Source organism: Siphateles boraxobius, unplaced genomic scaffold (genome assembly GCF_051911475.1).
Source record: "Siphateles boraxobius isolate OS27281-9 unplaced genomic scaffold, OSU_SipBor_1 6, whole genome shotgun sequence".
Taxonomy (NCBI): domain Eukaryota; kingdom Metazoa; phylum Chordata; class Actinopteri; order Cypriniformes; family Leuciscidae; genus Siphateles; species Siphateles boraxobius.
Window position 1 is genome coordinate 13,031,886 of NW_027509186.1, and position 24,679 is coordinate 13,056,564.

Sequence of the window (24,679 nt, forward strand, 5' to 3'; positions counted from 1 at the left end):
TGTGCTGTTATTGCGTCTCTGAGTGCTCTGCCAGCCGGAAAGTCCATCGCAATGGGGTCGATTTCATCAGGGGGGAGATGGTGGCACTTGCTCTTTTCTTATAGCAGCTATATTGTGGAGTATTGCACATGCAGCCACTATCTGGGATGCTCTCTCTGTTGATGCACTCGGGCACGCAGGCAATTAAATCGAGCCTTCAGAATGCCAAAGGTATTCTCGATTCTGACCCTGGTTTTGCTGTGGGACATGTTGAATTGCTGCTGAAGCCTTGTGTCAGGGTCAGGGTAGGGGGTCATTACAAATCGCTGACAAGGATAACCTCTGTCTCCAACCAACATGCCATCAAACATCCCTGTCAATAATCATAAAATAAATTATTGAAGTATAATATAGTTCCATTGTAATTGTGTGCCCCCCCCCCCCCCCCCCCCCCATCTTCCCAAAACTTCCTCAAAGTGCAGACCTAACACATACTCCTGTAAAATTCTGGAGTAATGTGTAGTATAACGGGTGATATGACCACAGAAATAAAGTCATAGGATTTGATTAGAGTGTAATCAGTTAAAGAGAAATGAGAGGGCATCTTGGACTCTACCTGAACATTGAGAGAGTGAGTGGATTTTCTATTTACAAAATCAGCCTCATGCTCACTATAGGGCTGCAGAAATTGCAATATGTGTGCAAATCTATTGCACCAATGACCCTAGGAAATCCTTTTCAAAAATATTGGTCATGCAACTTTAAGATCTTTAACATAAGAAACTTTGCATCCGCTCTCAAAACCTGTAGTGTTCTAACCCAAAAGTATTGGTTTTCCCCACAAAACTTTGCATTTTTTGCAAAAAAATGCTCTGTAGACAGTAAACTGCACTGAACTATGGCTACATCTGAAATTGCATGCTTAACTAGCTAAAAAACTGTTTATGACAATAGAAGTACGTCAAATTCACAGTAGCCTACTCATAAAAGATTAGCCGAAAATTACACAGATGACCTACTTCCGGTGAGATTCTGAAGTGTGCATACTATGGACACTTTACAATCCCATGAGGCCACTGGACAGAATTTGTGAATGACGTGAGTGAAGCGACAGTAACTGACCCTGGTAGGTCACATGATAATGACAACATGGCGAATGTAGTACGTCCACATTACATTCATACTACACACATCTATACTCGAACATACTGTTTTAGCGGTCGCAAAGTATGCGATTTTGGACGTAGCCCAGGCCATGTCTACTGGCTACATTAAACAAACAAAAAATAAATTCTCTGCTTGCCTGAAGTAGTACCAAATTTAACACAGAGTTTATAACAATTTGATTTAAAGACAAATGCACCTTTTGGAATTTGCTCATATGAAATCTAAATTATGTAGCTGGCCCATATTCATGAGTAAAAGTAGCCTATCAAAAGAAAGCAGCAAGTGTTGTATTATTATGCATACAAAAATGTAAAGATCACTGCTGTATATTATTTTTGTATCTAGCTATTTATGATTTTGTTATGTGAATGTAACACAAATAGCTCTCAACAGGCATCCTTGATTAGAAATAGAACTAAAAATCAACCTCTAGTGAAACATCTACAATAATATATATCATAATTAAATATTTAAAGTTTGTATTTTGGGGTAGAAATGTAGACTGTATTATTGTGTATAACTGCTAAAGCTAACTACTAGTCGAGCTCGAGTCCTGGCCCTCGAGTCTGTAATTTGTGTCGCGGCCCCTTTAAGGAGTTGCACAGTCTCGTGACTACGCTGACGTTCACCGCACAGTTTCTATGGTTGTGTATGAGATCCTGTGATGATGTTCTCCGTCCGTGTGGAAGAAATCTCCAGCAGCGCTCATCTTCACTGACGGGTAGCTCTTTTCCAATGGCATGTCATCAGTGTTGGCTTGAGTCGTCGTGTCGCGGGTTTTTCGGATTGGATACCGGGATCCCGGATCCAGCACAGGGCCGGTGATGGTCGCGTTTGAAGCCGGAGAGAGCAACAGAGGAGCGGCTGAGATTTCTGCGCTCTTTCGGTGAGTCGCCTCCACTTCCACTTCACAACTCATCACTTTAAACTGCTTAAAATGCACGACATCATCAACACTTAGCTCTTTATATTGCTTTATTTTTAAGATGTAAAGTTATTGATGAGCAGATATATTATTGTATATCGTTATAAAGTAGGGGTTTAATATGTGTGTGTGTGTGTGTGTCATATATATATATATATATATATATATATATATATATATAAAGAGAGAGAGAAAAAAAGAACACATAACGTTATGTGTGTGTGTGTGTGTGTGTGTGTATATATATATATATATATATATATATATATATATAATTAATATTTAAAATTAGTTTTCTATATATATATATCAATTGAAAACTAATTTTAAAAATTAATTATTAGTCAGCACATTTATTCTATTAAAAAGATTCTGTAAACAAATGTTACAAATATACAGGTCCTTCTCCAAAAATTAGCATATTGTGATAAAGTTCATTATTTTCCATAATGTAATGATAAAAATTAAACTTTCATATATTTTAGATTCATTGAAACTGAAATATTTCAGGTCTTTTATTGTTTTAATACTGATGATTTTGGCATACAGCTCATGAAAACCCAAAATTCCTATCTCAAAAAATTAGCATATTATGAAAAGGGTCTCTAAACGAGCTATTAACCTAATCATCTGAATCAACTAATTAACTCTAAACACCTGCAAAAGATTCCTGAGGCTTTTAAAAACTCCCAGCCTGTTTCATTACTCAAAACCGCAATCATGGGTAAGACTGCCGACCTGACTGCTGTCCAGAAGGCCATCATTGACACCCTCAAGCCAGAGGGTAAGACACAGAAAGCTGCTGCTGGTGTTGGTCCACTGTGTTTTATCAAGGGCAGGGTCAATGCAGCTAGCTATCAGGAGATTTTGCAGTACTTCATGCTACCATCTGCTGAAAAGCTTTATGGAGATGAAGATTTCATTTTTCAGCACGACCTGGCACCTGCTCACAGTGCCAAAACCACTGGTAAATGGTTTACTGACCATGGTATTACTGTGCTCAATTGGCCTGCCATCTCTCCTGACCTGAACCCCATAGAGAATCTGTGTGATATTGTGAAGAGAAAGTTGAGAGACGCAAGACCCAACACTCTGGATGAGCTTAAGGCCGCTATCGAAGCATCCTGGGCCTCCATAACACCTCAGCAGTGCCACAGGCTGATTGCCTCCATGCCACGCCGCATTGAAGCAGTCATTTCTGCAAAAGGATTCCCGACCAAGTATTGAGTGCATAACTGAACATAATTATTTGAAGGTTGACTTTTTTTAAAATTAAAAACACTTCTTTTATTGGTCGGATGAAATATGCTAATTTTTTGAGATAGGAATTTTGGGTTTTCATGAGCTGTATGCCAAAATCATCAGTATTAAAACAATAAAAGACCTGAAATATTTCAGTTTCAATGAATCTAAAATATATGAAAGTTTAATTTTTATCATTACATTATGGAAAATTATGAACTTTATCACAATATGCAAATTTTTTGAGAAGGACCTGTATGTATTTCATATTTTGCATGTTGCCTATTATTGTTTGTGTAATACTTATCTATAAAATAATAGGTGTGTGCACACATAAGTCTGGAAGTCTGCATGGTATTTGCAACAGTATGCTAAATATTTATATGCTCTTTGCTGCTTAACAATTACAAATTGTTTAGACATTATAGTTTTTAATATAATTACAGCATGGAATTAACAAAGGTCACAATAGTGTGTAACAACAGACAAATGTAGTATTTTGAGTTTTTGTCTATCACTCAATCTTCTTTTGAGTCAAATGAATGTCTGTCATTGCATTTTTATTGGGTCTACAGCTGAATCCCCATGTGCCAGCTCATCAGAGCGAACGACACGTGGCCGTAAGATAATCAGCTTCAGTGTGTGTGGATAAACATCCTCCAGATGAGCAGCAGAGGATGCTATCAGCTGAACAACTAGGTAATGATGTGTGTTTTACACCACAGATGACACTGAACCAATCTGTGTGTCGCCGTCTCTTTCTGTCTCTGCTTGATGCATTGGTTTAATCTAATCTCAACAGAAACGTACCACTATCAAGTAAAAGTAACCCTTGTAGTACCTTTCTCTCTCTATCTCTCTCTCTGTGTGTGTGTGTGTGTGTGTGTGTGTGTGTGTGTGTGTGTGTGTGTGTCTCTGTGTGTCTGTGTGTGTGTGTGTGTGTGTGTGAGATTGTTATACTTTTTATGTTAGTGCATTTAAATCCATACCATCCAGAAGAGAAACTCAAACAGACACACCACAAATTTGGTCTTCATTTTATATAAAAATATAAATTAATAGAACTTTTTAAAAATATCATAGATAGATAGATAGACAGAAGGGGTGTAATGGTTCAAATTACTCACGGTTCGGTTTTTGTCACAGTTTTAGGGTCCGTTAAGCACAGCACAGATAGATAGATAGATAGATAGATAGATAGATAGATTGATTATTTTATGCTGTTCGTGTGTTTCTTTATTACTTGAATAAAGCATCAAGCTGCTGTTTTTTAAAGCAGGCCTATTTTAAACGCATGAACTAGATCCATTTTAATTAGGCCGTTAATTACATTTTTTTTGTGTGTGTATAAATTTATTATGAATATGTATTATGTATTGCTGGATAGTAACAGACTACAGTCAGTTACTTTTTTATTATTTACTTAATATTCACAAAATGGCAGTAAATTATTAATTGATTCTGCCTAGTTATAGTTTTTTATCTTTTACATTTTAAGTTCTGAATATTATATATCCTATTGCTTATATATGTTCAGAAAGTCTTTCAGTTTTGTGGAATTACACACACTGAAAGGCCACTAGTTAGGTGACTATAATTACATGGGAAATTGAGAGGCCACACGGCATGAACAAATTAAAATATTTGTGACCCTGGATCACAAAACAAGTCACAGGTCGCACGGGTATATTTGTGGCAATGGTCAACAAAACATCGATTTTTCTTTTATGCCAAAAATCATTAGGATATTAAGTAAAGATCATGTTCCATGAAGATATTTTGTAAATTTCCTACCGTAAATAAATAAAACATTTATTTTTGTGAGTGAATGCAGCACAATCGCGAATATAAATGGACAACTTTAAAGGTGATTTTCTCAATATTTCGATTTTTTCGGCAGCCTCAAATTCCAGATTTTTAAATAGTTGTATCTCGACCAAATATTGTCCTATCCTAACAAACCATACATTAATGGAAAGCGTATTTATTCAGCTTTCAGATTATGTATACATCTCGATTAAAAAGTTGACTGGTTTTGTAGTCCAGGGTTTTATCTTTTTGTTAGTGTTTTATTTTGACAAAATCACTACATTTATTTAAAATTATTAAGATTTAATTAGTTAATAGCTTTTCATCAATTTATTAACCTCTGCAGTTCCTTCCTAAAACCTAATGTTTAATCAACTTCATGTTAACAAAAAAAATCTTTCTCTTTAAAAAAGTAGTCAGATTACATTACCTAAAATGTGTAGATTACATTACAAACTACAACTTTTATCATGTAATTTTATTCAGTAATAGACTACAGCACTGTATGCATGTATAAATGCTTTTTTTTAAATGTCATTTCCATGTCTACTTTATGAATTCCCAGTGCAGTGACCTAGAGCTTGGGAAAGGCACTTTATAAATAAAACGTATGATCATTATTATTACTGCACAAGATCTTCCCAGTGCATTTGATAACTCTGTGGTTGTATTAAATATGATCCTGAGCAGACATGGAGGTGATGACTCCTCTGATGGAGGAAGCAGGAGGTGAGGAAGAGGATGTAGACCGAGATGAAGACTCAGAGCATCTGCCGCGAGGAATCACGTGAGTCACACAGTCAGGGTTTCTTTTGTAGTTTTGGGTTGACGCTCATCAGGTGTTTGTTTGCAAACAGTAATTTTGTCTGTAACAAAAAATGTATGTGTGTATATATATAAACAGCATACTGTACTCTCATATTACATCAAGTGTGTTATACTTTAATTCCTGAAATAAGCACATTGGTGTGGATGTGTTTTCTCTATTCTTCAGGTTTACTCAAACCCTGCTGCATCTTTTAAAGGGGAACATCGGCACAGGGTTGCTTGGGCTTCCTCTGGCAGTGAAGAATGCTGGGATAATGGTACGTAGCTTCTCCGCTTCTTCTGTGAACCCGTTTCTGTTACATACAGACCATTTCTTTGCCGCTTCTCAAACTGAGCCTGAATCCGAAGCTTCAGACTGTTAGTAACACCAGATTATTCAAAGTACGCCATGAAAACTGACCTGCAGACTGTAAAAACATGAAATGCTTTAGGGGAGCATTTAAAAGCATTTGTTGTTGCCAAGAAAAATACAATTTTGGCTTTATTGCCCCTGTAATTAGATTTGTTTGTTTTCACCATCATATCCTGATCTCCAGATACTGACTGTTTAATGGGTGGACGGGTTAAAAACTAGTCAGACTGGTTTGCAAACTAAACTGTGTGACTGTATTGTGTGCTGACTGCCAGATTGGTTTGTAAGAATGTCAGTCCACACATTTTAGTGCTGTCATAAAGCTTTCGCCCAGTATGTAGGCAAAGTTCATGTTGAGAGAGAACGAGAGCGATAAGGCTTTATTGCTTTGGAAGACATTACATTTGGTCACTAATTACAGATATTATCTTTTTAAACGGTTGATGTGTTTTAAAAGTGTCTAAAACGCATTAGACTGAACATGGTTGTCTGTTTTTCCTCAAGCTTGGTCCGGTTAGTCTGGTACTGATGGGTGTGGTGTGTCTTCACTGCATGCACATCCTGGTCAACTGCAGCCATCAGCTCAGTGAGCGGTAAGAATCCACCAATCACAGCCCACCGTCTCAGTCTACACAGCCAATCACATTTCAGCTCACTTTTTTAAAATGAACACTCAGTCCTGGTATGATTTAAAAGGTGTATGTCAGTGGTTCCTAAACTGGGGTACGCGAACAAAATGCTGAGTTTTGCCTCTGAGCATGTATTTCCAACAGGTAAAATGCTGCCTCTAGTGTAAAAAACGGGAAAATGGTAGTGCCGTATAAGGTCAAAAACATGACATCCAATCAAATGACTGACTGCATCCACACAAGCAGCGTGCATATGATAGTTTATATGCAGACAGAGTCTGCTGCCTCAGCAAATCACACTACAATATTGCAGTTCTCGATAATGTATTATACAATCAAGAATTTTTCCCAAATATCCACACGATTGCAAATGTGACTGATTTTATACAACAGTTCAACAAACAAAAAGGTAATATTAAGTGACAATCATTTTAATCCGTATTGTCAGTCATTTTTGCTTTATTTTGCAATGAAATTATTTCGTGAACGAATCTATGGCTTTGAACGAATCAGGAGAGTCAATGATTCAATGAATTCATAAATACAGCCACTTGCGTTGTTACTGAATTAATAATCATTCATTAAGACCGACACCTACTGGCGGTATAAATAATTTTTTTATAAATATCACTTTGTTTTTTACCATCATATTAAACTCTTTTTTTTTTTACTACAGTATATAATCACACTATCATTCATTCAATTGCTATTAAACCATTCAAGCACGATAAGATGAAAAAAAAAAATCTTAAATCTGTACTGGCACTCTGTCTGTGTATCTCCTGTCTGTGTGACACACACACACGACTCGCGCGCACAGAAAGCCAGTTCAGACAACGTGCCGACCGCATTTTCTCTTTCGCACTTGAACGGACAAAAACACAAAATTAAGCCAAATTGCCCGCTTTGTCGAGTATCCTTGTAAGCATAGTCTTAAATTACATAAATTACATAAATATATTATTATATTGAGTTACATAAAGTCTACAGAATAATGTGTTTATTTTTTTGTAAGCGATATTATTACAATCTAAACTAATCCTTTTCTAAATATATTTTAAAATGTAATTTATTCCTCTGATCAAAGCTGAATTTTCAGCATCATTACTCCAGTCTCTAGTGTCACATGATCCTCGAGAAATCATTCTAATATGATTAAGAAAGGTTTCTAATTCTTATCAATGTTGAAACCATGATACATTTTTTTCAGTATTTTTGATAAATAAAAAGTTCAAAAGTTCTTTTGTCACATTATTAATTTCTTTAAAATAATAATAATACTTTTTAATTATAATGTGCTTTTAAAAGACAGGAAAACACAAATAATACAATATAAAATCTCAAATTTTTTCTTAAAAATATTTAAGAAACTAAAAAGAAATGTTAGCTTTTTTGAGAAACAAAAAAGTAATCTTTCTTTCTTTTTGAGGACATCACCAGTGAAATATTGTGCTTTGGGGGTCAATTTTGTCCCCAAAGTTGAGTCAAGTAACTCCAACAACAACCACATAACATATAAAAATCACGTGTGATGATCAGTGTTTTGACCTCATTATTTTGCACCCTAGAATTACACAAAAAGCTTTTTTTTCTGCACTACTTTGCTCTTCAAGAGTATTTTCCTGTTTTCCCCTCTTTGTGTCTCTGTCTGTCTCATTCCCGCATGTTCTCTCACAGGTTGAAGCGTTCCCCCCTCGGTTACAGCGAAACGGTTGCCGTTGCCATGGAGACCAGTTCCTCCCAGTGCCTCAGGAAAGGTGCTCATTTTGGGAGGTGAGCTATCCCATCATGAAGTTGATTGGCATGGCAGCCTTACACCCCACTTGTGTGCTTATGTGATAGAGGGAGGGCAAACGTCTGTGCTGGAATGAATATATTCATTAGAGTGCAGAGAGAGACAGGACGGTGCCTGCAGTGGTGTTTTCAGATCTGATGTCCCACACACACACAGAAACCTCGTGCCCTGAATCTTAAAAAGATCTGTCTTACCAGGAAATGTTGCCTCATATTGTCATCGTTGAAAGATAATATGCATACTGAAAAATAAAACTAACAATACTACTGCTAATAAAAAAAGAAGAATAATACAATAATAATATTTACAAACCCATATGATTGTTTTTTTGGAACAGCTTGAAATCGCCTCACTATTTTTTAGGACACTTTAATGGTGCTTTTGCATCTTTTTCGAAGCTTGAAAGCTTCAGGTTTTATTCATGGCAATTGTACGGAAAAGAGTAGTTTTTAAATGTTCACCTTTGTTATTTTGAAAAAAGGCAGTCATATGGGTTTCGAACAGCATGAGGTTGAGTAAATTATGACAATTTTCATTTAGTGTTTTTTTTTATTTTTATATACCATTAACCATTTAACTTTTATATTTTATTTGAATTTAATTAAATTGTTAAAAATTTCATTTCATTCATTTTTATTTTAGTAAGTAATTTTAGCACTTCAACTTGACAATTATCTGCCAAGACAATCTTTCTCATTTAAATCTAATATTTATATTTCGTCTCATTTCTCCTTTATTTTGATTCAAAAAAAGGTATTTTAATATTTCCATTTTTAGATGAACTAACTATCCCTTTAACTAAAATTAACAAAAATTAAGTTCATGTCTCTCTCTGGAATACTTGATTCTTATTGGTCAGTTACTTCAGTCAAATATTTTTTCTATAACCCGCTAAACTGTATAATTGACCATTGTTGCACCTGATTCATGTCTCTTATCACATCATTAATATCCTTTACAGGCACCTGGTGAATTTCTTCCTGGTTTTGACCCAGCTGGGCTTCTGTAGCGTTTATTTTGTGTTCCTGGCTGAGAACATTAAACAGGTATGTGCGACAGTAGTGCTCCAAAGTTTCATTTTCTCCATAGATAAGCAGATTTTCACTATATGATCGAGCCAGAGCCAATGAAAACGAACGGAAAAACACATTTCCAGAATGAAGACCATCAGCAGCCAAACAGAATCTGGCTTTAAACATAACAGCCAATCAAATTTTTGTTTGGAATGAACTCAAAGCTCAGTGTGTTCTTGTATAGGTGATGGAAGGAGCTCGTCTTAACTCCTCCGTGGAGACTGTGCCGTTATACTCCAATAGCTCAGAGGAGGACAGTCTTTCTGCTGCAGGGCTGGATCTGCGGCTCTACATGGTCTTCCTCCTTCCCTTCATCATCGTGCTGACCTTCATCAGGGACCTGCGGAACATGGCCGTGCTCTCCGCCATCGCTAACATTTGTATGGCCATCAGCCTCATCCTGATCTTCACTTATATACTCCACGTAAGTGTGCGTGTGTGTTGAGGCTGCATGATTGTGGGGGGAAAAATCTAATAGTGATTTTTGATAATTGCAATTTTTTTTTTTTTTAAAGCTGCAGGTTTGTTATTATATAGCAATATTACTATTAAATAAAAATGTATTATTATTAAATAAGAAATATTAATATTGTAATACTTTATTTTACAGTAAGATATTTAAAGTCCCCTGTAGTCAATCATTTTATGCCTTAACTCATCTATGATCACCAAAACGTTTTTTCCTTGAAAAAATATTATTGCTGCCTTAAAATAGCTTGAATGTAACTCTACACCAGGGGTCACCAACCCTGCTCCTGGAGAGCTACTGTCCTGCAGATTTTAGCTCCAACCTCAATCAAACACACCTGGACACGCTAATCAAGCTGTTCAGGGTTACTTGATAATTACATGCATGTGTGTTGGAACAGGGTTGAAACTGAAGTCTGCAGGACAGTAGCTCTCCAGGAGCAGGGTTGGTGATCCCTGCTCTACACCCTTGCCTCATTTAGTATACGCGGTTCTATGATTATGCAAATGAGCCCCGCCTCCACTCACTCACACCAGCTCAGAGATCCACTCGTTCCTCCCTCCCTCGCGATCTCCGACACGCCCGGTCTCCCTCCCTGGCGCGCACGCGATCTCTGACACGCCGGTCTCCCTCCCTCCCTCGAGCGCAGTCGAATCATCTCTAAGACTGACACTTAAGATTTAGTCCTACACTTCACTTAAATTACGACTGAGATGCTTGATAACTAATTTTTAAGAGCAGATTTGAGCCAACAATTGTTTTACTCTTAAGTTAGTTCTTAGCAGTGTTCTTGCGAGTAATCCTCTGAGGCTTGATAAATACGGGCCCAGTTCATAAGCTGCTCATGTGTAAATGAACACAGTTCAAGCAAATACATTTCATTTAAATAAATCAGTCTTTGTGATTTGATAATAATAATAAGCCATATCGCGATTTCGGTTTTATTTCATACTCTGATATTATTTCAGTCTCATATATCCACTTTTGTAGTCCGAAATGCTCATTGTGCAGCCTGGGAGCACGACTGATACGAGCCTGTGCATACAAACGCTCACAAATTGCATGAAGCCACCAAATCAGATTTGAGTCATTTTTCTATGTATCAAATTGTGAAGGCTGTGGTTGGCCGGTACGTCTGAGCCTGACTCTTGATCTTTAAATATATTGTTCCTGTAAGTGTGTGTGCATCTTTCAGCCTTTATACTAGATAGAAAGACTGCAATTATAGTCATGTGAAACCATATCATGTCTTTTAACATCTCCAACTCTGTCTGTAGGATGTGGCCGATCCCAGAAGCCTGCCATATGCCTCCACATGGCGGAAGTTTCCCTTCTTCTTTGGAACAGCCATATTTGCTTTTGAGGGAATTGGAGTGGTGAGTTTATGATTCAGGTTTTATTTATTTGATTTCGCTAGATCTAGTATTTTTTATTGGTATCGAATAAGGGATAATAATAATTGAAAATTGTATTGCTTCGTCCAGTCATTTCATGTTTTTTTTTTTTTTTTCACTGAGCTTGTTGCAATGTAGTATGGGATTTCCTCTGCAAAGGTTGCATTTCCATAAATATATTTTGGCACATGCCTTTATCCATAGCGACTTGCTTATTTTCAGTGCAGTATTAATATTACAAAACAGTTTTTTGAATATTTTATTCTTTAGAACAACTTAAAGGGGCTATATGTAAGAATATTCGTGTATTAATCACTTTTTTTTATTGCGAGTGTGAACGGTTTGTAACGAAACTTAAAAACTTCCTAGGTCGTCTTTGAAAGCCTGTAGACCGATTTTTATGTGAAGGACTCGGGACGTTTTTTCCCAGGAAAAACAAAAGGATGTGACGTTTACATGCTCTCGCAGGCCTCTCTACTGTTCAGTGACACGTGAAACGAATGCTTATACAATGTTCAGGATAATAAAGAAAAAGCCATTCTGTACTGTAATGTTAATGTGTCATGCTTAGAAAAGCGATAATTCAAACTATAGTCTCACAGACAGATCTATGTAGTCTATAGCCTCAAATATACTTATTAATCAAATTATCATAACAGTAATTTTAATGACGTCGATGGCGGTGAATCACAGAGCTGCTGCTAACATCCACATCACTATAAACAGATCAGATGCTCTTAACTGCTGTCATTTTTGTTGTGCGTTTATTTTGTTATTGAGAGGGAAACCTTGAATCACGTTCAGCCTCTTATTGTTCGTGCTCACAAAACATGCAAGTTGCTAATAACAAGCGTTTCTGAATTCTACATATATCCCATTTAATATACATTTATTATAATGTATATTTTTTTACAAAAAAGTAAACTCTGCTGTAAGTAGGTGATGGTAAATTTGACATCTTACGCTCTTCTGACCATTAAATTTCATCCATTTCTATTGAAAAGTCATCAAAGACATTAGTGGATTTTTTTTTTTTCACAATTAGAGCAAACGGTAATGCAAAAATGATATTTGCTATGGTTTCTGGAGGATGCATGTGATGCCGGGAACAATGCTTCATCTACCAATCGGTCTTCTGTATGTCCTGTTTTGTTTGTGTAGGTTCTTCCGTTAGAGAATCAAATGAGCGAACCGAAACGATTCCCTCAAGCCCTCAACATCGGCATGGGCGTCATCATTGTGCTTTATGTGACCCTGGCGACGCTGGGCTACCTCTGCTTCAGAGATGACATCAAAGGAAGCATCACACTCAACCTCCCGCATGATTCCTGGTAACATGCGCTCAAACTTGCTTAAAAAGTCATCGAAGTGGTGGTGTGGGTGAAAGTATAATTATATGCACATGCTATGGCACGTTAGTGCTGATGCGGGAAAAACGGGTTCAAGTCTGGCCTGGATTATTGTTCCCATTTGACTCCCTTCTCATGCTTTTCCGTCCTCTTTCAGCTACCTGCCACTAAAAGTGGCAAATGCTGAAAAATCAGAATGTAAAGCGTCCCATCCGTCAAATCTGAGTGCCTGATTCGAATCAATGTAGTTATCGCAGCACTCTTCCATAGTGCCGTTAAATTCAGAGAAGTAATGTGAAACTCCTCATCTCTCGTCCTCCGCTCTCCCCTGCGTTTCACTGTCAGAAACGTCTCGAGTGATTAATCGCAGCTCGGAGCGACTTAAGATCAAATTACCAAGAAGTCAAAACCAGCTGCTTTCAAGTTTAGCTTTAACTAAAGGCTGCCATTTCCAACTAACTTCCTTCGAGACTTTTATTAGCAGTTAACGTATTTCTAGATCTCATTAGTATCCTGTCAGCCGAGGACAGTCTGTCACCAGAGCCAATATCTGATTCAGCCAATCGGCTGCTGCCATTTAAAGCAGTGACATGCTTCTGACACTGTTAAACGTTGTTTTTTGAAAGAAACTAATTCTGATCAATTGAATGCATATTTGCATAATAAAAGAAGAAGAATATGAAGCAGCACAACTGTTTCTGAAGGATCATGTGACACTGAAGACTGGGGTAATGATGCTGAAAATTCAGCTTTGATCACAGGTATAAATTACATTGACTATATATTCAGATATTTTAAATTATAATAATATTTCACAACGTTACTGTTTTAATATATTTTGGATAAAATAAAGCATGTTGTGGGTTAATGGTTTTTCAAAAAGTCTCAGTTTCTGTGTTGTTTCCTTTTGAAGTCATGTGTTGAAATGGTGCATTGCATCACTGACATTCCTCAACCCGTAATTGCACATTATGTGATTTCTGATGTGTGTGTGTGTCTGTGTGTTGCAGGTCCAATCAGCTGGTGAAGGTCTTGTACTCGTTCGGCGTGTTTGTGAGTTTTGCGGTGCAGTTTTTCGTGCCGGCAGAGATCCTGGTTCCGCCTGTGTGTGAGCGCATCAGAAAGAGCTGGAGACGGGCGGCTGATTTCAGCCTTAGAGCGGTGCTCGTCTGCCTCACCTGTGAGTGTACACACACACACACACACACACACACAGACACACACAGATAGACATGCGCACACACACACACACAGACAGACAGACTCACGCACACACACACAGACATGCACACACACAGACATGCACACACGCACAGACAAGCACATGCACACACAATCTCACATATAGACTCGCACACAGACACACAAACACGCACATGCACACATAATGTGTTAAAGACAACAAAATCGTCACTTCTTGAGAAATTGCCATAAAACATCTGTAATAAACATGGAAGTTCCTGCAGTCGGAGAAGAAACTTGCTCTTTTTTCCTCCGTCATGTGACAAAACCCAACAAACACTGTCATGTTATCCAGCATGAAAATAAATATTTGTTCTGGGAGGGAATTAAACCAAATCATTCAGATGACAGACTTTGGCTCAGGCGTTTCAGAACGACATTTGAGATGCTGTGTTGAAATCGCTCCACTGGTTAGTCCAGTTATCCAATCATCCACTTTTGAGGCAAAGTCATGTGACTTTTTTTGTTGCGCATCGAGGGATTTATTTCATAAACGTGTTTCTATTGTTGTTTATGCGTATGTAGTCTCATTGAGTAAAAAAATTATCCTCCCCAATTGAGCGCATAAGTTTTTTAAATGAATTTGCATCAAGGCGTTTCCATAATTTTTTATGAGATAACGTAACATCTGCATAAAATAGGGGACTGGTGACTAGTTATAGTCACATCTTTCATAATGAAAGCAGTCCCAGAGTGCATTGTGCCGAGCTCAATGACAACAAAAACATCCAATATGGTGTATATGAGTTTGTTCTGCCTATGTAGGAAACTCATCTTGTGTTATGCTTCTCCATCTTCATCATCCGCTTTGTTTCCCTCCTATATTATTTGCACTCGCTCCACCCATCCATCCTTTAGTTGTTGTTGTTTCAACAACAACTTTTCCCCCCTATTCCTATCTTCTCGTCTTAATCATCCATCTAGTATTCATTTGTGATGAGAGGCGAGATAGTGGAGGTTTGTACCCCTCCCAAAAATGATGGATGGATCCTGTGAACCATTGTAAACCTGAAGGTTTTTGGATTACCTTGATATATGTTTTTATCTTTGGAAAAATTGAGTCTGCCACTGAACCGTGAACTACCCAGAGACCTAAAATATGAAAATAAATATTTGTTTAACACTGGCAGTCATGCAGGGACAAGTGAGAGAGAAGGAACAAGGGACAAGAAGGAAAGAGGAAGAGTGCACGTTGCAAGAATTGTGTTCGCATGCCGGAGAGTGAATGGAGAAGTGAGTGATGGTGTGTTTTTGTATTCGAAAAGGAGGAAAATGGAGTGAGACTGTGTGAAACGCAAGCCGATTTCATGCTATGTATATATTTAATTCTATTTAATTTAGTTTACAATTATCTTTCTATCAGTTTTTCTAATATCTATCTACCTACCAATCTAGCTAATAGCTAAATTCTATCGTTCCATTTATTTATCGTTCCATTTATCTATCTATCGTTCCATTTTCATCTTTATCTCTTTTCAGCGTCAACATTTTAGCTATCTAAATCATTCTAGCTAACTCTCCATTGTTGTATCTATTGCTATCATATCAGCAATTAATCTATGATTTTACCTGTTGTTAATAGTAACCATCATTCCACCAGTTGTTCTAACCACCTATTGTTTTATGATTTGTTTTTGCTCTTTATTATTCTAGCTATTTTCTAGGGATCTATCTTTCTTGCAATCTACCATTCCAGGAATTTATATTGTTGTATCCATCTATCATTCTATGAAAATACAATCCTCCTTCCCTCTCCAGTGTCTCAGTTCACTATTCATTTGTCAGTCTTTTGTTCTATCCATCTCTCTAGTCTCCTAGGACATATCACGTTCTCCACTTATACGATTTCTTTTATTGCATCCATGACTCTTTTTCTTTTGTCCTGACCTTTCAGTCATTCGCCACTCTCCGTCTCTCTTTTCCTCTCTCTGTTCAAAGGTTTAAGTTGCAATATGCCTTCATGAAAGAAACATGAATTTTTAAAGAACAGAACTTAAAAGTTTTTAAGAAACGCCACTGAGTTAATTCATTGCTTAACTACATTTATATTTCCGAATTATGGATTTCTGAGTAAAGCAATTGTCGGTGGGAAATGATGTTGGGTCTGACTTGATTTCCTCCTTTAGGGTTTGATTGGTTTGTTGGCCACGATATTATTGGTTAAGAAAGTCATTAAATTTTAATGAAAGTTTATGAAAAAATATGAAGTGTGCCGGTGAGGCGTGTACAATGAGATTATGGACATTTATTAGGAAAGAAAAAAATCAGGGTTCTTACTTTCTTGGAAATTATTTTAATTATTTAAATTAGAAATGGAAACAAAAGTAAAACAAATATTTAAAAGGCCTGGAAAAGTCATCTGAATAAATACAATTTTGAAATCCTTCACGTCTTAGAAATTTCTAAAATAAATATAAATGTTTCTAGTTATGCACAGCTCTAAATTATTTATTTGCCTCCAAATTGCTGTTTTTCAGTGCAAAACTTGAAAAGTATATAAATAGTTGGTCAAAAGGCAATAGGAAGCCAGAAATGGGGTCAATCGTTTATTTTATTAATTTTAATTTACATATTTCTTTAATAATAATACATAATTTATGGATACAAAAAGTAGTGGCGTATTAGAGTCATATAATTGTATTTATATATATATATATATATATATATATATATATATATATATAAGACTAATAATGATATAAAGTTTATGGATATAGAGTTAAGGATAAAAATAGATTTAAATTAACAACAAATGTAAATAAATAAATGGGTATATTTATATATATTTTTTTATTTATTTTCTCTTTAAATGGTATATCCATAAGTTATATACCACTATTAGTCATATCACATGCATCAGCTGCTTTTTTCGGTTCCGTTGGACACTTTTATGCTGCACATTAGTGATGCTGCAGATAATCTGCGGGTTGGTTGGGCCGAATAATAAAAAGTAACAAACTGATTAATTATGGGTGGGTGGATGAGAAAAATCATTAATGATGAAAATATTTCGTCAGGCAGTAATTTCAAGATTCTAAGCAACGCAGTTGCAGGGTCCACTTTTTCAGGCAACTATGGAGGCAAAACAGATCGGAGAGACATTTCAAAAAGCAGAATTAAGAACAAAGCAAAATGAAGTAGTTAACCAGGATCAATCAAATGCTGGGTTTATGATATGCAACTGCTGTGAAGCATTTATGACAGTAAACTTAAAAGCCTATATCCAGCCTTTGCGTGGGCTTATCGGATTTAATTTTTTATGCATTCAGGAAGTTTCAGTGATGGAAACAGTGACATTCCCATTTAAGTTTGAAGGGAGTAAAGCCTGTGTTTAGGTTATTAAGGAATTGTAATTTTACTTTTCAAACCGCCTACTTCAGTGAAACAGAATTAGAATAATTGTAATGTGACAATATCAAAATCAGAAAAAAATCCTAGGGTCCGGTGACAGGCGGCTGGATGAGTTATTTTAAACAGCGGAGTCTGGTGTAGTTCGAGCTGATCTCTTCTGAGGAAGTTTTAGAAGAGACCCGTAGAAGTGCTGTTGGACAGAGAGGTAATGAGCTCTGAAGGTTGCCGGTCCGTAGATAAAAAGATGAAGTTCTCATTCTGTCACTCACCTATGCTGTCTTTTATCTCTCTCTGTGTTCTTTCTACCTGATGTGCTTCCTCCCCCTTTTTCTGGCTCAAGGCCGTCACCCCCCTGAGCACCGTGATAGATTAAGGGTGCATTGTATGTATTGAGTGTGTTTGTGGCTGTTGATGTATTTTGTGGTGTGTGTGAGAGCTGGGGCAGAGTTGAGGGACTCATTCAGTGTCTGGTCATTTATCTCCCTCTTCCTGAAACTCTGTGAATTATTACCTTCCTGCCCTACGGAGACGGGCCCATCATGGAGCTCTCCGCTGAGGCCTGTCGTGGAGCTCCGTGATGGGGCTTATCACGCACCTGCAAGACGCCTCTGACTCGACCATTTTGGTTCACTGGTAACACAAACATTTCTGGTTCGATCCATACAAGAATCAAGTCACGTAACCCCAGGCTGCACTGACAGTTGTGGCCAAAAGTGATGTCCAGCCTAGGAATATTTACACCTTCACCCAAACAGTATTAAAAGTTTGTGAAAGATTATATAAGTATTGTGACAAGCAGGGTGGGGCCGAGAAACAAGGGAATGGAGCAAGGCCAGTGGCGCGAGGGTTAACTCTTTCCCCGCCAGTGTTTTTTAAAAATAGTTGCCAGTCACCGCCAGCATTTTTGGTCCTTTTATCAACACTGGAAATGTGGAAGTGTACATTTTGAGCAAAAATCGGGTTTTTGTCTAAGACTATGTCTGGATCAGGTTCAGTGCGATGATCAAAACAAAGATGGAGTAGATCGAGTCCATCAACACCCCCAAAGTTTGCACATAGCTCGTCCTGGGTCGACATTTCACTTGGAAACATCAGGCCGTTTTGATTTATATACCGTTTATTGTTGATTGTCGCATTATTTTTCAAATGCATCTGCTTACATGTGAGATCGCTCATTTCTGCTGCTTTGCCGGTGTTTTGATCTGGAGATACTGTACTCATTCAGGAGATGTGTAATAGCGCCCCCTACCTTATAACCGTGATTACACAGAAAGCTGTAAAATTTCGTCAATGCCTGGGAAAGAGTTGAGCATCAGCTGCACACCACACCGGTCTTGAGTCTCACGGAGGAGCTCCAGAAGGATAAAAGTAGTGGTCTACTTATATATTGCCATGGCTGATATATCGCCCGATTTTTGGTATTTTTCTCGGTATTGGCCGATAGGTTTTTATGTTTGACAAATTAGCAAACACTAATACTTTCTCATTTACCGTCAGCAATCAGCAATATGTATTTATATTATTTAAACCATCTTTAAAAAATATCTAATAAACATTTAATTTCACAAACCTTGCATACTAAGTCGAATCCAGATCTTCTGAAGTGCGCACTTTTAGCCTGCGTGATCGCGTGTACTCTGTGACGTTCGGTCCGTACAAATTGGATGCGGATAGCGGTCACACACAATCGACAAACTTTAAACCCTTGATTTTAAAATATAGCTGCGCTATATCCAGTTGCCCAGTATGTAATGTTCATGTCATTTTCACTGTGCTCCATGTAAAATGAGTGTTACCTTCTCTTTATTTGGAAAAAAAAAAGATTCCCTGTTGGTTACGGGGTTTACTTTATTTTTCACAAGTGAATGAATAAAAAAAAGGTAGTAAAATTTAATTTATTTAATTTAAATCATTTCATTTAATAAATATTAAGTAAAATAAATAAAAATTATATATTGGCTTTAAATCAATGTGAGAGGACCCTGCCTGGGACTTTATGTTGTTGTTTTTGTTTATGTGGCAGTTGTCCCTGAGGCAGTTGCTGCTTTGCTTTCCGTTTTGTTGTTTGTTTATTTTGTGATTTACGTTTACTCTTCGCCGGTTCCAGTCACCTTCTTCCTCCCGGGTTTCCGCACCAATGTAACAATATTAAAGGCTTTGGGAAGGAGGAACTGGGAAACAGTAAACGTAAAGCAGCAGTCCCTCACGAACAACTGCCGCACAAACTTAAACAATATAACAACATAAAATCAGGACTATACCTCTCTCATCCTTCACTGTCGTCACTCCTTCAATCTTTCTGGAGTTCTCCGTGGGATTCGAGACCGGTGTGGCGTATAGGTGACGCCCTTTATTTATGCGTTTGAATCGCACTCGCGGTACTTTTGTGTCATACACCGATTCATTTATTAGCCGTTTCAAGTCAAACACACCTAAGTTGGCCCAGTTGCATGTCACAATGCAGTCAGGTGGTACAGCGGCCACATGGTACAAGTCGTAGCTCTCAGAAAATTACGAGTTTACACATTGTAATTACAAGTTCTACGAGAACGTGAAGGCTTTTTACATTTCAGAATAATTACGGTAATAAAGACATAGCGTGAAATGCACCTATATTTCGTAGTTGTGCTGGAGTCAATTGTTTTATTTGTGATAATGCAATAAAACATGCCAAATTGTGCGTACATAATTTGTGGCCAGGCTGTCATACAAATGAGAACCAAATAAATAATAATAACTGATAATGTTGTAAATAGTAAAAGTTTCATAGTAAAATAAAACCAGTAGCTGTAGTTTATTTATTTTTTTTGACAAATAATTTTGTCAGATGAATACCTTAAGCTTAGTCTTTTGTTCTTCCCTCATATTAAAAAACATATTATCCCTTATATTTTGATAGTCGTTAAAAGCAAATATCCCCTCCAGACATCACGTTTGGCCACTTCTGTAGATCATTGTTGCTTTGGTGTTTAATTTTCCTAAATAATTTTTGTATTTATATTCTAATATACGTTTTGAAATTTCCATTTTCTTTTAGTAAGCAATTATTTTAATTAGTTAACGTTTACTTCAAGTGCTGAAAATGTATGGTTTTAGTTAATAACATGAGCTTGGATTGACTCTAAAACAAGTAAAATAACTCATTCACATTCCTCTATTATTATTATTTATAATAATTATTTTTAGATTTTCATTTTCAATCATTTTTTGAACGTGGGTCCATGTGATGGTATTGGTTTATCTCTCATATCATGTACCAAACTGTCAAAACTGAGGGTGGCAGTAGCACACAGAGACGAGAAACTGAAGCATTCATGCGTGTTTGAGAGAGGAGAGAGAGAGAGAGAGAGAGAGAGAGAGAGAGGGAGAGAGAGAGAGAGAGAGAGAGAGAGAGAGAGAGAGAGAGAGAGAGGAGAGAGGGAGGGGGAGAGAGAGAGAGAATATCGAGCGTGTGTTATATGTTACTGGTTTCTTTCTGCAACAGAGGGAAGGAAAGTGAGAGAGAAAGAGAGAAGATGTAGCTTAGAGAGCAGGTGTGTGACACTTCACACTAGAGTCTCATGAATTAAACATGTGTACAGCCTGAGAGTATGTGTGTTTGTCCGTGTGTGCTTTTTATAAAATGCTGCGAAGAGCGTTTGGAGACATTCCACTAAAAACTGTATACGATAAATTCTTGTGCCTTTGTTTTCAGGGAAAAAAATCGAATTCCACGTCAGCAAGTCCTTCAACCACAATTCTCTGCTTACACTCGTCCACACACCAGTCAGGATGTCAGAGAGTTAAAGACACACACACACACACTGCAGTTTAAAACCACAGCCGGATTATTTGTGAAGAAAAAGTTGCTTTGTAGATTTTTGCCAAATTTGGATGATTGCACAAAAAAAATGGTTTCCATTTGTCTATTTTTCTTTGTTGTAAATAGTGGTTTCTGCAAAACTCTTGACCATACGTATGAAACTTTAACATGTAACTCGTTTGTGCTACAGACATAAATACTGACATGAACTCAAATTTTGCGACCAATCTTTGCCCTAGCAACCATCCAGACCAACTTAGCAACACCCTAGCAACCACGTACCACACATTAGCAGCTGCATTGCAATGCTTTGTATATCCCAACACTCTAGCAACCAACAAGAACACCCTAACAATGGCATTATAACACTTTATATATCCCAACACATCCTAACGAACCCCTAGCAATCACAGAAGTTTTAGTTCTTCTGATATGTGCCTGTCTTGTCAACATGCCGAAGAGAACATTTTACAGTGCCCTATTAACCACACCAGCAACCCAGAGCAAAACCCTGATTTATATCCCAACACACTATTGAACACCTAGCAACCACCCAGAACACCAGGTTTTTTCATATTATTTATATACTATTATTGTATTGATTAATATTTTGACTAAGCTTTTTTATGTTTAATAATTTTTAGTTTTTCACAACAAAAACACCCTAGCAACACCTTGGCAACCACTCAGACCTGCCAACATCATTGGATTGAGTTTCCTATGAGCAAACACCACTCATGTTTTCTTCAGAACATGAAAACATCTAATTTTTCTCTCTCTCTCTCTCTCTCTCTCTCTCTCTTTTTCTCTCTCTCTCTCTCTCTCAGGTGTAACCGCTGTTATGATACCGCGGTTAGACCTGGTGATCTCATTGGTCGGCGCGGTGAGCAGCTCAGCATTGGCGCTTGTCTTTCCTCCGCTGGTGGAGCTCATGGCGTTTCCCAGTCAACCGCCTCCTCCTCTCCTCCTCCTCAAAGATCTCTCCATCGCCACCCTCGGCTTCATCGGCTTCCTGGCTGGAACCTACGTGACGATGGAGGAGATTATTTATTCCGACGACCAAGGACAGACCCATCTCCGTGACCATGGGAACTGGACCACACCCACTACCTCACGACCCTGAGGACCACGCCCACAAATGATGGACCAATCAATGAAGGCACAGTTCCACTGTTAACACGGTGACAGTACAGAAACTTCATAGTGGCTTTGGGATCAAGAACTTGTCTTATTGGGGTTGAGGTTTATTTTATAGCTCAATTTGTTTGTCATTCCACAGGCACATGCCCGGGGTGTGCTGCTGTAGCGTGGATGCGTGCTTGTGTGTGTGTTTGTGTGTGTGTGTGAGTGAGTGAGTGAGTGATGGCGTGCGTAGGAAATATTTTCTCCGTACAGCCTTATGGGCTTTCCATGACTCCACCCTGTTCTGGAATGGCTTTTACTCGATCAGGTCAGTGGACCGTATAGCATGTCAGCATTTAACACAGCGGGAGAGAAATATTGCACACTGTAAAGAATGTATGTTCTTGCTGAATAGAGGTATTATTAATAAACTAATCCTTTCTCCTGAGGCTTGTGATATTTAATTATTTTAATTCTTTTTTTTGACTGCAGCAATATTCAGTGGGAATTATAGGTCTTAATTAACGACAAACATTGAAATTTAAGAATCCAAATCTGATAGTAGAAAACAAGCAAGTCTCCTTTCTTTGGAAATATTCAGGATTCAAAGCCGTATCGGCACAGGAATCATATTCGACTCGTCCCTCAGTTTGTAAAGACACACAAAAATCTTGTTTGCACTAGAAGGCGTTGAAGAAGCTTTTTAGTTAAAGCTCTTAATTTCTTCAATGTGAAAGTGCGTTTCTAAATAATCCTGTTGTGTATTTCTGATTGTCACCAAGAATCCTCTTTGTATTTACTGTTTATAAGCCATGACTGTTGGTTATGAAATAAATGCTTATTTCTATTTTATTTTCAGTTTTTTATTCATATTCTATCAATTATTTTAATTTTTCAGTTACATTTTTATTGTAGTTTTATTATTTCGTGAGTGACAAAGCTAACTGGTGTTACTAAAAATGCAGCATTATTTTTTCCAGCACACACTAGTGTTATAGAGCGCAACAGTCGGGTTCCAGAAGGAAACTGATTTTGAGTTATAAACCTTATACACCTTTAAAGACAGACCTACTGTCAGCTACGAGGTTGTTAATCGATGGTATTCACTTCTGTTGTAGCCATCAGCCTGTTATTTCAGCTTATTTTTAAAATAATCATGTTTAACAGCGGAATTCCTGGTGAAAAACTACATTACCCATGATGCTGTGCAGAGAATTACACCAATCAGAAAGTTAAAAAAAATATCTCTTTAGCTCCGCCCTCTCCCATGAAGCACTGCGAATGACGTGATTGTTATATATATACACAAACACACTGTATATGCATATTTTGAAGTAATTTTTAAATGTTTTTATATATATATATATATATATATATATATATATATATATATAATCAACATTTGTAAACATTTGTAGTTTTTATTTCTCCATTGTTTTTAATTTAATTATGCTGTTCGCAATGCTTCATGGGATTGTACTTCTTTCCCTCACTAAAGCCGTTAAGTACACAGCCTTGAACGTTTTGTCTTTTTGTCCGATTTTCAAAAACTTTTTTACTTGAAATCAAAGTTTGTAAACAGATATAGATCTTATTTAGGCTATATTTCATCATATAGGACAAACAGTAAAAGAGTTAGAAATGGTGTTATAGCGAGAACGCGTCTGTAGAGATTGCATGTTTGACGAGAGTGATGAAATAAAAGGGTGTGTGGAAAGCCCTTATATGGACATGGTTTGGGCGTGTTTTATGTAAATTAGAAATTACTTGTCTTGGGTATGTGGTCGCTCATTTAGAATTCATCAACATTCGAAAGAGGTTAAGCACAAATTAATGTGTAAAATTATTTACTTTGAAAAAGTAATTTTATTTTTATTTTATTTTAATTGTATTATTTTGAAAATGAATTCATGAATGTGTTATGATTTAAGCGAAAAGTTGTCCTCACATTGTGCTTAAGTTTTTCGTCTTCAAACCAAACTTGGGTCTTCACCTGACAAAGTTTAAATCCCGTCTGGCTAATGCAATTCTCATAATGTTTTACGTATTAAGTCAGTAGGCGGAGAGTAGGCGTCTTTTGTTGTTGTTCGAACACATGCGACCACATGAGCGTTTACACTACGAAAGCAATCCGGTCGAATGCGTTTTCGA

General features: G+C 37.2%; 1 protein-coding gene across 1 annotated transcript; it reads left to right on the plus strand.

The window, feature by feature from the left end:
• Positions 1 to 521: 521 nt before the first annotated feature.
• On the plus strand, positions 522 to 23,380 carry slc36a4 (solute carrier family 36 member 4). The gene is made up of 12 exons (XM_077207806.1): positions 522 to 2,032; positions 3,889 to 4,012; positions 5,813 to 5,909; positions 6,117 to 6,207; positions 6,807 to 6,895; positions 8,609 to 8,704; positions 9,688 to 9,772; positions 9,984 to 10,223; positions 11,546 to 11,644; positions 12,824 to 12,993; positions 14,022 to 14,191; positions 22,234 to 23,380. Exons 2-12 carry the CDS (start codon positions 3,991 to 3,993, stop codon positions 22,527 to 22,529), a joined length of 1,455 nt encoding a protein of 484 aa, XP_077063921.1. The 5' UTR covers positions 522 to 2,032; positions 3,889 to 3,990; the 3' UTR covers positions 22,530 to 23,380.
• Positions 23,381 to 24,679: the final 1,299 nt, after the last annotated feature.

What these genes read in the sequence shown, in the direction of transcription:
- slc36a4 (XM_077207806.1), top strand. Translation starts at nt 3,991, where the DNA reads ATGCTATCAGCTGAACAACTAG. An exon ending in AAAGGTGCTCATTTTGGGAG is followed by an intron (nt 8,705 to 9,687) that starts GTGAGCTATCCC and finishes TATCCTTTACAG; the next exon opens with GCACCTGGTGAATTTCTTCC. An exon ending in GGTGCTCGTCTGCCTCACCT is followed by an intron (nt 14,192 to 22,233) that starts GTGAGTGTACAC and finishes TCTCTCTCTCAG; the next exon opens with GTGTAACCGCTGTTATGATA.